The sequence below is a fragment of the Grus americana genome, chromosome 31, assembly GCF_028858705.1.
Source record: "Grus americana isolate bGruAme1 chromosome 31, bGruAme1.mat, whole genome shotgun sequence".
Taxonomy (NCBI): Eukaryota; Metazoa; Chordata; class Aves; order Gruiformes; family Gruidae; genus Grus; species Grus americana.
In genome coordinates this window covers 1,187,500-1,202,711 of record NC_072882.1, presented here as the reverse complement: position 1 = coordinate 1,202,711, position 15,212 = coordinate 1,187,500, and the positions used below count along the sequence as shown (strand labels likewise).

General features: G+C 60.5%; 3 protein-coding genes across 5 annotated transcripts; 1 reads left to right on the top strand and 2 right to left on the bottom strand.

The window, feature by feature from the left end:
- The first annotated feature begins 398 nt into the window (after positions 1 to 398).
- DAZAP2 (DAZ associated protein 2) lies at positions 399 to 5,034 on the top strand. Its single transcript, XM_054807006.1, has 4 exons — positions 399 to 525; positions 2,087 to 2,208; positions 2,720 to 2,962; positions 3,668 to 5,034. The coding sequence occupies exons 1-4, from the start codon at positions 513 to 515 to the stop codon at positions 3,794 to 3,796; spliced, it is 507 nt and encodes a 168-aa protein (XP_054662981.1). The 5' UTR covers positions 399 to 512; the 3' UTR covers positions 3,797 to 5,034.
- A 137-nt stretch (positions 5,035 to 5,171) lies between these two features.
- On the bottom strand, positions 5,172 to 9,346 carry SMAGP (small cell adhesion glycoprotein). Of its 3 annotated transcripts, none has more exons than XM_054807009.1 (4): positions 9,210 to 9,346; positions 6,283 to 6,355; positions 6,049 to 6,126; positions 5,172 to 5,960 (listed from the first exon to the last, which is right to left on the bottom strand). In XM_054807009.1, the coding sequence occupies exons 2-4, from the start codon at positions 6,311 to 6,313 to the stop codon at positions 5,788 to 5,790; spliced, it is 282 nt and encodes a 93-aa protein (XP_054662984.1). In that variant the 5' UTR covers positions 6,314 to 6,355; positions 9,210 to 9,346; the 3' UTR covers positions 5,172 to 5,787. The 3 variants fall into 3 exon arrangements, with proteins under 3 accessions (XP_054662984.1, XP_054662983.1, XP_054662982.1); XM_054807008.1 differs by lacking the exon at positions 9,210 to 9,346 and adding an exon at positions 8,304 to 8,438; XM_054807007.1 differs by lacking the exon at positions 9,210 to 9,346 and adding an exon at positions 6,554 to 6,747.
- Positions 6,887 to 14,956, bottom strand: BIN2 (bridging integrator 2). Its single transcript, XM_054807003.1, has 12 exons — positions 14,864 to 14,956; positions 13,659 to 13,739; positions 13,478 to 13,532; positions 13,196 to 13,290; positions 12,916 to 13,011; positions 12,728 to 12,835; positions 12,544 to 12,629; positions 11,769 to 11,844; positions 11,473 to 11,555; positions 10,386 to 11,157; positions 10,157 to 10,237; positions 6,887 to 10,004 (listed from the first exon to the last, which is right to left on the bottom strand). The coding sequence occupies exons 1-12, from the start codon at positions 14,939 to 14,941 to the stop codon at positions 9,903 to 9,905; spliced, it is 1,713 nt and encodes a 570-aa protein (XP_054662978.1). The 5' UTR covers positions 14,942 to 14,956; the 3' UTR covers positions 6,887 to 9,902.
- Between the last annotated feature and the right edge of the window lie 256 nt (positions 14,957 to 15,212).

Genomic DNA, 15,212 nt, shown 5'->3' with positions numbered 1-15,212 from the left:
CCCTAGGCCCCCCCAGGCCCTGCTGAGGGACCCCCTTCACCCCCGGGGCCTACCTAGCGCCCCCCCCCCCCCCGCCAGGCCTTGCTCATGGCCCCCCCACCTCAGCCCTAGGGCCTACCTGTCCCCCCCCCGCCTGCCTGCCTAGGCCCTGGGGACCCCTCCCTGCACCCCCACCCTCGGGGCCTACCTGAGGCCCCCTCCCTCCTCCGAGCCCACCTCGGGACGGCCCCCCCCCCCCCCCGCCCCCGCCCCCGCCAAGCGCCACCCTTCCACCACCCGCGGCCCCTTTAAGAGGGCGAGGCCCCGCCCCCCCGCGCGCGCTGACGCCACGGCGCGCGCCTGCCCGCAGCGCCCGCTTCCTCCCTTTCGCCCCGCCCCCTGCTCCCTCCTCCCCCCTCCCCCCCCCCCCGGGCCCTCCCCCTCCCGCAGCGCCGCAGTGACACCGAGGAGGAAGCGCGCGGCGCGGGCAGAGCGGGAGCCGCCGCCGGAGCCAGCGCCGTCCCGCCGCCGCCATGAACGGCAAAGGCAAGGCCCGGGGCGTTCCGCCGCCGCCCCCCCCCCCCCCCCATTTCACCGGTACCCCCTTTTCCCCACCCCCACCCCACTCCGGGTAGCTCCGTCCCGGGACGCGGCGCCTTTAAGGGTGGCGCCGCAGCGCGTGACCGCGCGAGCGGGCCGGGGCCGCGCGGGTGCCCGGCGGCCAATGGGAACGGGGCGGGCGCGCGGGTCGCCATGGCGCCGCGCGCCTCGGCCCGGCCTTAACCCTGTGGGTGCCGAACGCGGGGGGGGGGGGGGGGGGGGCGGGACACCCCCCTCGTGACGTAAGGGGGGGCTGCTGCCGGGGGGGGGGGGACACCCCCAGGCGTGACGTAAGGGATCCCCGTTCCGTGCGGGGAGGTGGGGGAGACCACCCTGCTGACGTAGGGGATCCCCCGGATGACGTAAGAGGGACCACAGTAGGTGGAGGGGGGAGCTGGAGTGAGAGGGACCCCCCCCCCCAGGCGTGAGGCAAGGGGGACCCGTTAGATGAGGTGGGTGCTGAGGTAGGGGGACACTACCCCCCCCCCCGCTGACGCAGGGGATCCCCACGATGACGTCAGAAGGGACCCCATTTTATGGTAGGGTGCAGGAGACCGCCCCCCCCCCCCGGGTGATGTAATAGGGTGAAGACCCCCCCCCCCGGTGATGTAATGGGGAGACACCCTCGGGTGGCGTAAAGGGGACCCCGTTGCCTGTGGGGGCAGCTGGGGGGGGGTGGGGACCCCCCCGGGTGACGTAGGGGGAGGGCCCACGCCGGGCGGGGGGTTGGAGTGGGTGAGACCCCCCCGTGGGACCCCCTTGTACGCAGGGGGAGCTGGATCAGGGGCTGAGCCCCCCCCCCCCCCCCGCCCCCAAAAGAGCCAGGCCGGGGGGCAGCGGGGGGACACACAGACCCCCCCAGGCCGGGGGGCCCGATCCCGGAGGAAGGGGCCGAATTCGGAGCCCGCTGAACCCCCACGGCTTCGTCAGAGCGGAGGCGATTGCGACGCTGGGACGTCAGCCCCCTCCCCCCGCGGCGTGGGGGGGGGGACACGGGAAAACGCCTCACCCCCCCGTTGCCGTCTCGTCTTTGCCCCCCAAAACCACGAAAGGCCCCGGGGCGGGGGGGGGGCAGGTATTGGGTCTGGTTTGTTTTGGTTTCGGTTTAAGAATTCTGCGAGTCTGAGCACTGGCTACGCCCCAGAATAATTTGGTTTATTATTATTTTTTTTTTCGTTGCTGAGCTTCCTGCCTCCTCCTTCGCCGGAACCGGGAGCGACGGTATTTTAACTCTCGCCTTATTTTTTGCCGTAAAGTGCCAAAGTCCCGGCAGGGACAGCCGGGCGTCTGCGCTCGTCGGGATCAACCACCGAGGCAATACTGCGAGCGAATTGTTCACGGACGCTCCCGGAGCTGATCCTCCCTTCTGCTCACGTGATAATTAAGAAACGGGGCTTTCCAATTAAAAAAAAAAAAAAAACAACCCATAACACACTAACCAAACAACTCGTCAGCGTTCCGTCCGGCTTTGTCTCTTCCTCGGGCTGACTTCTCCTCTCTCCCGCAGGACAATATCCCACCCAGCCGTCCTACCCCGTCCAGTCCCCCGCCAACCCCGCCGTGTACCCGCAGACCGTGCCCCTTCCGCAGCCGCCGCCCTACACGGATGCACCTCCTGCTTACTCCGAGGTAGGCCAGATGCTTCTCTGAAGGTTTTATTTTCTTCTGGGGCCCCTCCAAAAGAATAAAAAAAAAAAAAAAAAAATCTGATTAAGTTTATAGCTGCAATATTGATTTTTTTTTTTTTTTTTTTTTTTTTTTCTTGCCTGGAGGACTTGATCTGCCGCTCGTATCACTCGGTGCCCAGATTCTCTTTTACGAGATCTGGATCATCCACTCAAAGTGACGAACGTTCAGAGCTTCCCCTTGAGTTAAGATGATGAATTTAGCTCACCTGTCGTTGTAAAACACATCTACGCTAATCTCTCTTAGTTAGATACCTCGCAGGCAGTGGGGAAAAACTCTCTTTTTACCCCAAAGTAAACGCTCAGGGAAGGGGATTCTCTTGTGCGAGCAGGAGGGTAAAGGTTCGCGTCAGGGCTGGCGCTCTGACGTCAGAGCTGAATAAACAACTGGGCGTGGGGAAGAACAAGCCTCTAAACTTGCTTGCGTGGCTTTTTTTCCCCCCACCCCTCCCCAGCTTTACCGTCCCAGCTTCGTGCCTCTGGGGGCTGCCACCGTACCGACGATGTCTGCGGCGTATCCGGGCGCTTCCGTCTTCCTGCCCGTGGCCCAGTCTGTGGCCGTGGGTCCGATCGGCTCGTCGGTCCCGATGGCGTATTACCCCGTGGGACCGGTTTATCCTCCGGGCTCGACGGTCCTTGTTGAAGGTGGTTTTGATGCCGGAGCGAGGTTTGGGGCTGGTGGAACAGCCAGCATCCCCGTAAGTACAAATGTATCCTCAAAACCCCGCGTGCTTCAGCGTTAGAGGTTCGCAGATGGTAGTGGGGGAGAAGACGTCCTTTTTTTCCTGAGAAAAACAGATTTCTTACCCGATCCGTCGTTTGGGAGAGGAGTAGGCTCCTACTTCCGTGCTTGGGGTTTGCTCTCTCTGGCCAACCTGTGGCTCCGGAGCCACGCGGGCTCGCAGGTGGTTCTGGCTCGCAGCAAAACCATCACGTGGCCAGCGCTAGCCCCCCCCCGATTCGGCCTGGGGACGGTGGCATACTGCGCTTCGGGGGGGAGGCAAGCCAGTAGGGCTGCTTAGCGACCTGATTTCCCTGACCCCAAACACAGGTTTGGCCTCTTTCCGTGCTACGGTGGGGCTATGGGAGGTTCCCGCTCCCGTGGATTTGCCGCTTGTGGCTCGTGGCCACGTGAAGATCTTGTTCCACCGCTCACAGGCCCCTGCAAAAAGGCAGGGTCAGCCGTACGGGCTGCGGGCTCCGAAAAGAGAGGGCAGGGCCCAGACCGGGGCCCGAGCGTTTCCCATCGGCTCCGGGACTCTGTCGCTCGGTCTCTGCTCGGTAGCAAGCGACAGGGACATGGACTGGGCGATGCCTGGGTCCCCGCGGCGGCTTTGTGCCGGCTCCCGTGGCGGCGCCGACCTCAGTTATTCCCCCCCCCCTCCCCTTTCTCTGTCTTGCAGCCCCCCCCTCCTGGCTGTCCCCCCAACGCCGCCCAGCTGGCCGTGATGCAGGGAGCCAACGTCTTGGTGACGCAACGGAAGGGAAACTTCTTCCTGGGAGGCTCAGATGGCGGCTACACTATCTGGTGAAGAAGGAAGGGGAAGGGGGGAGAGGGGGGGCTACATTTGTGTAAGGAAAGACATCACATACTGTCAGCACTTCTCACGATGTAACTGCTTTAGTCCATATTAACCTGAAGTTGCAGATTAGACGCACGGCGGTGAGGTGTCTTCCTGGTTCGGTGCCCGGCCCTGCAGGCAATTTGAAGCGAAACGATAACGATAAAACGATAGCGGCGCCTCCGTTCAAACGGGGAAGGGGCGGGGGGGGATTAATTCGCGAAATGAGCGTGAGCTCAGCAGCCCTGCCTCTTCCTTGCGTTTCACCGGAGCTAACACCGCAGCGCTGAGCTTTTATTAATCGGCGACCTATACACTGGCTTTGGGGAGGGCGAGGGAACGGGTCCGGTTTCTCCTTCCCTTTACGCTTGTACCGGTCCGCTGGTTCCCCTTCCATCCGAGCAAAGGTGCTGGGTAGAAAAGCGATGCAAACGTCACTTCCCAGGCGCGGGGAGGGCACCTTGGCGCTTCTTTCTTCCTGACCTCACTCTAGAACGGATCCCTGGAAGCACTCCGTGCTCACATTCGCCCATCGTTTTCCTCTAGGAAGGTATGCAGCTGGCGCGTATCATGGGATTTTTTTTATACACTCCAAGTAATCTTGGATTTCTTTGCACATTAGATCTGATCAAAGCCATGCTTTGGTGCCAGAAACACAATGCAACTCATGTTCGAACATTTCATTCGATGCTAACTAGGCTTTTAGAACGATGCTTAATAAACAAACGTCTTTATTTTTAAACTCGACCTGGTGTCTTGACACCAAAACTCCTTAAGGCTGTTGTTCAAACGGAGAGGCTGGTTACCATCTGCCCAAGGGTGTGTAGCAACTGTCAATCAACACACAAATTAGCTTGGTTAATGGGTTGTTTTACGAACGCATACTTTAAAAATGACTTGGGTATAATGAAGTCTTATTAGGGTTAAGAAGAATATTTCAGGGATCCTCAATGTTTTGGTTTTCTTTTTCTTTTTTGTTTTGGTTTTGTTTTATGAAGAAAAATATCAGATTCAAATATATTTTATCTTGAGGTTTCAGTTTAATCTAAATCTGTGTCTTGTATATGTTGTGTTTAACCATCCAACTGACTGTTACGAAAGTTCAGCATTACGTCTCTCTCTCTGTATACACTGTGGTGCACTTAACTTGTGGATTTTTTTATACTAAAAAAAAGTAGAATAAAGACTATTTTGAAAATTTGAATAAAGTAGCAAATTTGCCTTAGACCTCAAATAAACCCCCTGGGCTCCTGCCCATCGCAAGCCGCCGGGTTTCTTCACTTATTTCCTCTTCGCTGCTATTTTGTGAACTTCCTCCCTTGGGTTTGGGTTGGTTTTTTTTTTTGGGGGGTTTTTTTCCCTCTGGGTTTGATTTAAAGGAGGAACGGCCCTTGAGAAGGGAGCGGAGGAGCGATGGCTGGAGCTGCTCCTCGCCCCGTCTTTCCGCATCGGTAAAGGAGAAGAAAAGTCACGTCTGTGCCTACGTGTCGGTGCTAACGCCGGCTCTGCGGATGAAGCAAACCCGCTCCGCTTCTGATTCCCCGGTAACTTGCACCATCCATCGGCCTATTTTACGAGCAGACTTTAACCTTAGCCTCCAAATTAACCCTGCTAATTACCCCACCCCTAGATCATCAGCAGAATAACTTAATTGTTTAGTGAGATAAGGAAAAAAAAAAAAAAGAAAACAGGGACTCTGGAAGTGTTTATCACCGGGCTGTATTGGAAAGCACCGAAGGGAGGGGACACGGTGGGTGCAGGCGGCCGGAGCGCGGCCGTGTCTGCTCTCCTCCGCCTAGCTGAACTCCTCCCTGCCCTTGGTCTGCTCCGGGATCCATCGTCGGCTTAATAAATTAAGGAAAAAAAAAAATAAAAAGAAGAAGCAGCAGCTTGTAGATCCCCAAGTCCAGGAAATTTAGGTAACTCGGACCTGAGCGCGTCAGAGAGCTGGACCCGGGGGCTTAGATAAAATATTCTTCTTTTTCTTTGGATGGAGCGTCCTCCATCTGCACCGAGACGTCGGTCTCTGCCGCCGGCTGCTCGTAGGTGAGGTAGCTGCCTTTGTTTCTGTACAGGTAGGTGATGATCACCACCAGGACCGTCAGCAGGGTGAGGAACACCAGGGTGATGACAACTGCCGGGGAGAAGGCAGAGAGGAGCAGGGTTTAGCCCCCGAGCTGCTCCGCGGTGAACGGGGTGAATCCGGCGAGGAGAGCCCCTACCTGCGATGACCACGGTGTTGGCGTCCTCATGGAGAGGTGGGGTGTGAGCCTTCTTCACCAAGGGGGTTGTCAGCTCTCCTTCACCAAACCAGGAGAGAGGGAGAGAGGAGAAGGTGAGCAAGGCTGATCCGGACCCAACTCTGAGCCAGGCTTAGCTGGACCTGGCCCCGGGCAAGGTCTTGCCGAGGATTATACGGCACGAAGAGCCCGGCAGAGCTGTCGCGGGGCGCTCACCTGCGGTCAGAGGGGGCTGATCTCCTTCCATCGCATCGGCTCCTTCCAGGCGAAGGTCCGGGCTCCTTCAGACCTACCAGAAAAAAAAAAAAAAAAAGAAAAAAAAAAAGAATAAAAGCGATAAATTCACACGCGACGCCCCGAAGGGTGCAGCCACGAGGGGGGGATGCCGGCGGTGATGCGGCAAAGGTTTTATTCTGGTTGATGGCGAGGAAGGGAAGGTGGCGGCGAAGGTAGTGAAGGCAGGGGAAAAAAAAAAACCAACCCCCACCTCTGCGATTTCCTCTCAAACTTTGAGAGCTTCGAATTGCCCGTGAATCCTCTAAATCTCCGCCCCCGTTGGGGTTCCCGAGGTTGATGTCGCAGCCGTAACGTTTCGCTTGCAAAAAGCAACCGGACCAGCGGCCGCTCAGCCGACCTGGGCGGTTCTGCCCGAGGTGGACGGAGAATCTTTGTAACCCCCCCCCAAAAAAAAAATTAAAAAAAAAAAAAAAAATATGTCGTGCAATGGCTCCGGCGCTCGGGCACAAGTGACTCAGCGGCTCTGTGGAGACGCGCCGCTAGATGTCAGGAGCAAATAAAATTTAATTTTTTTTTTTAAAAAAAAAAAAAAGAGGAAATTTAACGACGGGAACGTGGACACGGGCCAGGAGCGGGGAGCCGGGAGCGCGGCCGTGCCGTCAGGATGCATCTCACGAGGACGGGGCGATGTTAACCCTGCCGGTGACCTCCGGGATTTTGGAAAGCGGGATGAATTTCTCAGGATCCAGCCCTGCCCTGCTTGTCCCACCGTGCCCTTGTGACTCACAGCGCCGGCGGGTGTTTGCAAAACATCCCTTACGCCAGCAGGTTTTTTTGCTTTCGAGCGCTAGCAGGGCGCAACCGTTCGGGCTTAACAGAGTCGCAGGAATTGGGGAAAACAATTTTTTTTTTTTCCCCATTCCCAGCAGCGGGCACGGATGGTCGTGGGACCCTTCTCCCACCGGCTGGGGAGCGGGACCCCAAGTCTGCAGCAGCTCCCCCCCGAGCACGACAGCTTCCCTGGGCTCAAGCTCAGGTTGGTACGAGCCACCGAGTCGTTAAACCCAGATTTGCATTAAACGCGGTTTTGCTTTACACCCAGATTTGCTTTAAACCCAAATTTTCATTAAACCCAGTTTTTCCTTTCAACCCAGCTTCGCTTTCAACCCAGCTTCACTTTAAACCCAGCTTCGTTTTAAACCCAGCTTCACTTTAAACCCAGCTTCGCTTTGAACCCAGCTTCACTTTAAACCCAGCTTCGTTTTCAATCCAGCTTCATTTTAAACCCAGCTTCACTTTAAACCCAGCTTCGCTTTGAACCCAGCTTCATTTTGAACCCAGCTTCATTTTGAACCCAGCTTCGCTTTGAACCCAGCTTCGCTTTCAATCCAGCTTTGCTTTCAACCCAGCTTCGCTTTCAATCCAGCTTCGCTTTAAACCCAGCTTCGCTTTAAACCCAGCTTCGCTTTAAACCCAGCTTCGCTTTAAAGCTCGCTGGGCTCCTCCAGCAGCGATGTCGGGGCGTCGGGGAACTTCACGCAATTTCTGAAGCCAACCACAACCTTCCCGCCGAGCAGCGGCTGCTTGGGTGGCTTCAGAGCCAAAAAAAATGGGTAAAATTTCCCCCCAAAAAAATAAGAATTAGGATTTGGGGGGAAAAGAGGAGAAAGTACTGCTTGATGAAAAGGGAGCCGGTGCAAGCCGTGCGCCTCGACGATCGCGAAGCGTTCGGCGTTGCCGGTGGGAACCGCAAACCAGTTTTGTGCCCGCAGCACCTGCAAAACGGGATCCTGGGGACCCACCGAAGGTTTAAAAATCAAATTTTACCCGGGGAAAGACTCGCTTTGGCATCAAAACGTTGGCAAGCGTGAAAGCAAAGCTCCCCGCGTTGAATCCCCGGGGCGGGGGGGAGGGATGCTCCGCTCGGGTACCCCCTCGCCGTTCCTGCCGTGGGAAGGAGCCCCGGAAAACCACGGGATATTTTGCGGCGCCAGGGTTACCTTGCCAGGCCGGGATCCAGCCGCCGCGCAGTCGGAACCTCCGGGCTGTGCCGGCGGAGGGGGCTGAGTGACGGAGTGGGGGTGACTCACTTCCCCAGCGCGCTGCATCCCGACAAATCTCCATGTGGTTCGTTGGGTTTTTTTGGGGTTTTTTTGGTGTTTTTTTGGTTTTTTTGGGTTTTTTGTTTTTTTTTTTTTGTTTTTTGTTTTTTTTTTTTTTAAAGCGAGGCAGGGGGTTGTGTTAAAAAACAAACAAAAAACCCAAAACAACAACAACAAAAAAACCCCAACCCATAATCTTCCTCATTCTTGCTCTCGGGCCAAATTGCTCAAGAGCTTTTCCCACAGCGAAACCCTCCCCGCCCTGTCGCTTTGCTCCCGAAAAGCTCCGCCGAGCGCAGCCCGCCTTCGGGGATGCTCCGCGGCGCCTTCGCAGCCCCCCCCCCCCATCCCCGTTCCCGGCGGATGAAGGACGGGATGACCAAACCATCCCCGCAGCCCGCTCACCCCCCCGTTTCTCCTCCGTCACCCCGGGGACCCCCAGGGTCTCCCCAGCACCCCGCTCAGCTTTTCCGCTGCGTTTTCTGCTTTCTGCCTCTCGCCGGAGCAGGATCCGGCCTTTTCCCTTCCCACCTGCCTGAAATCCAGCTGGAAAACACCCGGCTTCTCCGGGTTTTCTCCGAAAAAAACCTCTTGGCTTCTCCCCAAAACCGGCCGCGCGCTTCGGCGTCCCTTGTCTCACGACTCCGTTGCATCCCTGTGCAAATCCCCGTGCCCGATGCAACCAAATCCCTTTCAAACCTCCCCAGGAAAGATGGAAATTTTTCTTTTTTGGGGGGTGTGTGGGGGGGTGTCACCCCAGGAGCCATGTGTGTGTCCCCCCCACCTTCCCACCCCAGCTCTTACCTGCGCCCGCTGTGCCGGGGCGAGCGGCTGCCGGCACCATGTGCAGCTCCGAGTCTCGCCCAGGCGAAGGCGTTGCCCTTTTCCTGCCTCACCTTTCCAGTCCGGCTGCGAGGATGATAAAACCCCAGAAAAACTTCCTCCGTTAACCCCTCGCTCGCTGGGGAGCCAGCCCATCGCCAGGGCGGCGACGCAAGCTCTTGCACCGGGGCGGCGATTGGCAACGGGGTTTTGCTTCGATATTGGGGGGGGGGTTGCAGCTCGGGGGGTAAAATCAGGGTTTTTTGGGGGTTTTTTGGGTTTTTTTTTTTTGCATGGCAGCATATTTTATGGGAGCCGGAGAAACCGGCTCGACACCTTTTTCCTGCGTCACCGCAAGGCGCCGAGGCAGCGGCGTTGGGTGCTGGGGAAGAACAGGGTGACAAATCCCTCCCGCGTTTGGCTTCTGCTGCCGTAACCCCCCCCCCGGCAGAGCCCCCCCCACCCCGTGTCCCCCCCATCCTGGTGATGGGCTTTTGCAGGACGGAGGTTTGGCCCTTGCCGACGTCTTCGCCCTCCTCTCGCCACCTTCTCTGCCCTCTGCCTTTATTTCAGACGGGACGGCGGGGGGGTGGGAAGCACGGTACGGTTGCGGTGAAACACAATTATCGGCCCGTGGCGCCGTGAAACGCCGGTTTCCCGCGCGGGGCACCGGGATCACAGGGAGGTGAGGGTCTCGGTCAGGTCCTGGGGGGGGGCTGCTGCTGGTGGGGGGTCCTGGCTCGCGTCCTGCTCCGGTGTCTGGGGACAGCCTGGCTCCTGGGAGAGACACGGAGGTGACGCCAAGCCGGGGGGGGACACGGAGAACTCGTCCTTCGATTAAACCAGACCCAAGAAGGACCGAGTCCAGCCGGGGAGGGGGGGGGGGGGGGGCGGGTGAGCGTCTCCCCCCGCAGCGCCGCTGCACCCACCTCGGTTGGGGAGCCACAGGGGGGGCTGCCGTCCCCGGTGCAGCCGCTTGACGCCGCGTCGAGGGTCAGATCCAGCCCCATCTGCCAGCAGAGGAGCGTTGTACCGGGCTGGATTTGTCCCACAGATCCCCCCCACCGCACGCCCCCCAGCACAGGTTGGGTCTCCGAACGAGCCAGGCATCTCCCCCCCCGCCACATCGTCCCCCCTCCGGCACCAGAACTTCCTCACCTGAGTTTTGGCCGCCTTTGGCTCGACGTCCGTCCCCTCCACGCTCTCCTCGGAGTCGCTGTGCTCGCCCGTGGCATCGCCGAGCCGGCACGGCTCCTGCCCGCCGCCCAGGGACGGACACGCCGCTGCCCGCGCCGCAGGACCGGGGGCATCGCAGGGGATGGCCGGGGCTGGGGACGGTGGCTCCTCGGGACGTGCCTGACCCTCACCGTTGGTGGCCGCGCCATCTGGCTGACCGGGGTCCCCTACGGTAGCTGGGGCTTTGCTCACCTCCGGCCCAGCCGGGGCTTTTTCTGGCTCCGGTGGCACGGTGCCGGCAGCCTGGGCAATCGCCTCGGATAAAATCAGTGATGCCAAGGAGGTGGCGATGCCCTTGGCCCCCTCCTGCGCCTCGCTGGCAGCTCCCTCCGGCTCTGGACCCCGGCTTTCAGTGAGCCCGGGGGAGCCAGTGCCCGGCTCCACGGTTGCCACCGACGTCCCCTGCTCGTGGGACGAAGCTTCGGGGCTGGGGCCGGGCTCTGGAGCATCCTCGCTGGAGACCGACGCCGTCTCCGACAGGGACCCACCGCTGGCGGGTGAAGCCGGTGGCGGGCCAGGGATGGTGGCACCCAGCTCCCCGTTGGAGACGGAGTCCGTGGCCCCGCTGCCCACCCCGGGGGACGTTGCCGTCGCCTCCGCTTCCACCACGGGCTGCCAGTCCGGCGCCTTCCCCGGGCAGGGAAACATGGCCGGGGGGCTCACCGGCGAGGAGATGACCAGCGAGCGCCGGTTGCTGTGTGGGGGGAGGACAGAGGGGGTTAAGCCCCCCCCCCCCAGCACGTCCCACAAGCATCATCCTTGGGGACACGTGGCACCGTCCTGTTGTGCTGGTGGTGCTTCCCCATCCAGCACGATCGGCAAACAACCCTAATTAATTAACCCGGCACCACCAAAGCACCCTCAACCCGCCGCCGGGAGATGCTCGCCCATCCCAGGACTATAGCACTGGGGGCTGCATCACGCTTCTGCTTTTTGGGGGGGGGGGGTGGAGGGGGGGAAGATTTGGCCACTTGAAGCCCCCCCCACCGGATCTCACCCGCTCGTTTACCTGGGGACGCCTTTAATGATGAAGACTTTGCTGGAGTGCTGCTTGTCCAGTTTGCTCATCACCTCGTAGAGGTCACGGTTGAGCTGTAAGGTGGGGGGGGGGGGGGAGAGAAACCCATCAGTGGGGGCCCCCCCCCGGCGCCACCCATCACCCGGCAGCACCACGAACATCCTCGAGCTGCTCTAAATTATTAAATTAAACGAAGAGCAGCGAGGCTACGAGACTGCTTGGGGTGGGGGGGGGCGAGGGGAGAGGTGTTTTGGGGTGCCACCTTGCCCCCCCCCCCGCCCCAACACCTTGCTCATCTCCTTGTAGAAGACGTCCCGGAGGTTGGAGATGTTCTGGAAGATGGTCACGTAGCAGGCGATGCGGCTGCGGGAGGGAAAACACAGCGGGAGGTGGGGGGGGGGGGGTCGGGGGTGCTGACCCGTTTCCCCTGGGGGTTCGGGGTGCTGAGCACCCAGCACCGTCAGCACCCATCCTCCGGGGGGGGGCCGGGGCCACCCCGCCGCGGCGATGGTGTTGCCACCTCCCGGCTGTGACCGCCGGCCGGTGGCCCCGGGGACCTCCCGCTCGGGTGATGCTTCCTTGCGGGGACCCACGGCAGGGGGGAAGGGGGAGGGGGCTGCCTTTGCCTCCCCCCCCACTTGAGAACGGGGGGGGCTGTGGATGCCATCGGCTTCTGGGCAGGAGCATCCCCGGGGGGCCGCGTCCCTGCTCCAGGCCCCCCGTGTCCCCAGCCCCGCCGTGTCCCCGAATCCCTGCAGCATCCCCCAGCCCCACGATGGCCCCCAGCCCCGAGATGGCCCCCAGCACCCCAATGTCCCCCAACCCCACGATGTCCCCCAGCCCCACGATGGCCCCCAGCACCTCGATGGCCCCCAGCCCTGCGATGGCCCCAAATCTCTACAGCGTCCCTCAATCCCTTTGATGTCCCCCAGCCCCACGATGTCCCCCAGCCCCACAATGTCCCCCAGCCCCACAATGTCCCCCAGCCCTTATGACACCCCCAGCCCCTTTGATGTCCCCCAGCCCCTTTGATGTCGCCCACCCCTGCGATGTCCCCTGTACCTGCTGTACAGAACCGGCAGCTCCTCCCGAAGGTCCCTGTTCAGATCTTCAAACACCGCTTGGGCTTTATTAAACTCTTCCTCGGCCTGCGGGGAGGGAAGGTGGGGGGGGGGACGTGGCTTTGCCGGCATGGCCGGGGCATGGGGGGGGCTGCGCCGGGCGGTGGTCTTGCGGGAGGCTCGACCTTGGCGATTTTCGCCTCGTCCTTTTTCTTGGCGCTTTGCAGAGCTTCCAGGTGATGCCGGGCGCTGTCGTAGTCCACCAGCTTACGGCCCCGCTTGGCGATACGCTCCTGCGTGGGGGGCAAGGTGAGCCACCATCCGTCCCCCTCCCCGTGTCCCCCCTGCGACATCGCGCACGGGGCGGGGGTACCTTAAAGTCCCCGAACTGAGCCAGGTAGTTCTCCATCAGCCGCAGGGCTTGGTCGGCCAGCTTCGCCTCGTAGTCGTCCCACAGGAGATCGTTGCTCTGCCGGGAGGAAAAAGGGGGGGACGGGGTATAACGCCCAGCTCCCCCCGCCCCAACCTCCTCTCCAGCCGTACGTGCCGGGCTGCATCCCCAGGGACCCCCCCGGGCCGGGCTCGCTGGCCCCCCCCGCCCCGATGCTCAGAGGGGACCCTTGGGGACGGCGGGAGCACGTCAAGGGGCTCACATCTGCGATGGCTTTCAGCTCCTCGTGACCATCCCAGTCGGTGCTGTAAATCTCCTGCAACGTTTCAGCCACTTTCCGGGAGCTCTCGTGCATCACTGCGGCCGCGCCAGCCCGGCCGGGGGTGGCAAAAATATGATTACTTATTATTTATTACTTATTATTTATTATTAAATATTATTTATTACCCCGGGTAAGAAAACACGGCAACGCTCGGCCCCCTCCCGCTCCTCCGTGGTGCCCGTGGGATTTTCCCGGCGTATTTACGGGGACGGGGTGCCGTACCTTTCACCGCGCCGAGGAAAGCCTTGAGGTCTTTGTAGAGTTTATTGCCTTCGTTCTGCAAAGAAGGCGGCGAGGGGACAGGTCAGGGATGCCCCCGTGGGCTTGCGGTGATTTCCGTGAGCCCGTTGGGGACGGAGGGACCCCGGTTGTCCCCGTCCCCATCCCCGCTCCCCGGTGCGACCTGCTGCTGCTGGAAGTTGTACGCGCTTTGCTCGAACTGCTCGTCTTTGGTTTCCACCGTTTTGCCCAATTTCTGCAAAACCTGGGATGGAGAGAAATGGAGACGTGGGAAAAGCCGTCAGCCCCGAGCTCAGCGCTGCCCACCCGGCTCTACCTCCTGGTACCCCCCCTTTTGGGGGACGCCCCGGATCCGGCAGAGCCGATGCCGAGCCGGGATTTGGATGGAGGATACAAACTTTTGGTGCATCCCCTGGTGCTTTTAGTTTTTAGACGAAAAACGGTGACTTTTGGGGTGCTAACCCATCACCCCACCCTATAAAACCCTATAGCCGCAGCCCTGTGTACCCCAAAACATCCATGCACGTGACTATGGGTGCAGGCGAAGCCCTGGGCGCTGCCTCGCCGGGCGTCGGTGACGCTGTGCCGAGGATGAGGATGGTCTGTGGCCGAAGGCTGCCTCCGGAGCCACCATCGCAGGAGCACGACCAGGCTGGGGCCGCGCAGGAGGGAGCTCTGGGGTGGCCAGGAAGAGTTCGAGCCCCCCAGGAAGCGGCCGGAGCCTGGGCCGGGCTGATACGGCCACGGGGGAGCTGAATTTAGCACCCAGCCCCAGCCAGGAAACCCGGCGGCGTGTGGGTTTGGGGGAGGCAGGCTTCGCGTCGCCCCCAAAATAGGAGTCGCTGCCTGCTTTTTTGGGGAGAGAAAGGGAAAGAGACGCCCTCGAACCGCCCCAAAACAGCCCAGAATTACCCCATTTCTGCCTGCTTCCGGAGCCCTTCCCCCTCGCTTCCTGCGCGGGTGGCAGGGGCTGCGCTGGTGTTCCCAGGACCAGCCCCCACGCCGGGTCCTGCTGGGGACCGTCACCTCCGGCCAGCCTGAGGGACCCCGTGCCAGCAGCGCACGGTGCCCCCCCCCTCCCCGTAACCTCTGGAAGGAATTTTGGGTGGAAAACCCCCTACTTTTAGAGAACCCGGTGGCTGCCAAAGCAGCTCGGGGAACTTTGGGGAGATGCCATCAAGCCTCGTTGCCTTGGAGCAACGATGACGTTGATCCAGAAGCGCCCAAATGAAGTCCCTACGAGTCCCCGCGGGTGCCAAGCGGTGCCCGTTGTGCCACTCCCCCAGTGCCATAGCCGAAAATAATTAAAGAGTAAAATAAAATAACGGATTTTGGGGCCGGGCAGCGCGGGCGGACGTCGCACCGTACCTTCTCCTGCGCCCGGCTGAACCGTTTCTGGACCTGCTTGGCGAAGAGCCCCGCTCCCCCACTCTTGCCCTCTGCCATGGCTGCAGCTCGGTTCCTCTCGCAGCCGCGCGCTGCGGTTTGATGTTTTCTACGGAGGAAGTTCGAGGCGAGGCAGCTGTCGGCATCCGCCAAGCACCCGGGCACCCCCCCCTCCCCGAAAGGCTCCCCCGTACACCCAGCGACATGGGTGGGTCAAAGAAGTGACGGAGAACTCGTACCCGCCTCTTAATTCTTGCGCGAGCATCTGGTTTGGGGTTTAAAATATGGCTTCGGGGGCAATTTCGGTGCTGGGGGGTTTTTTATCGCCGTG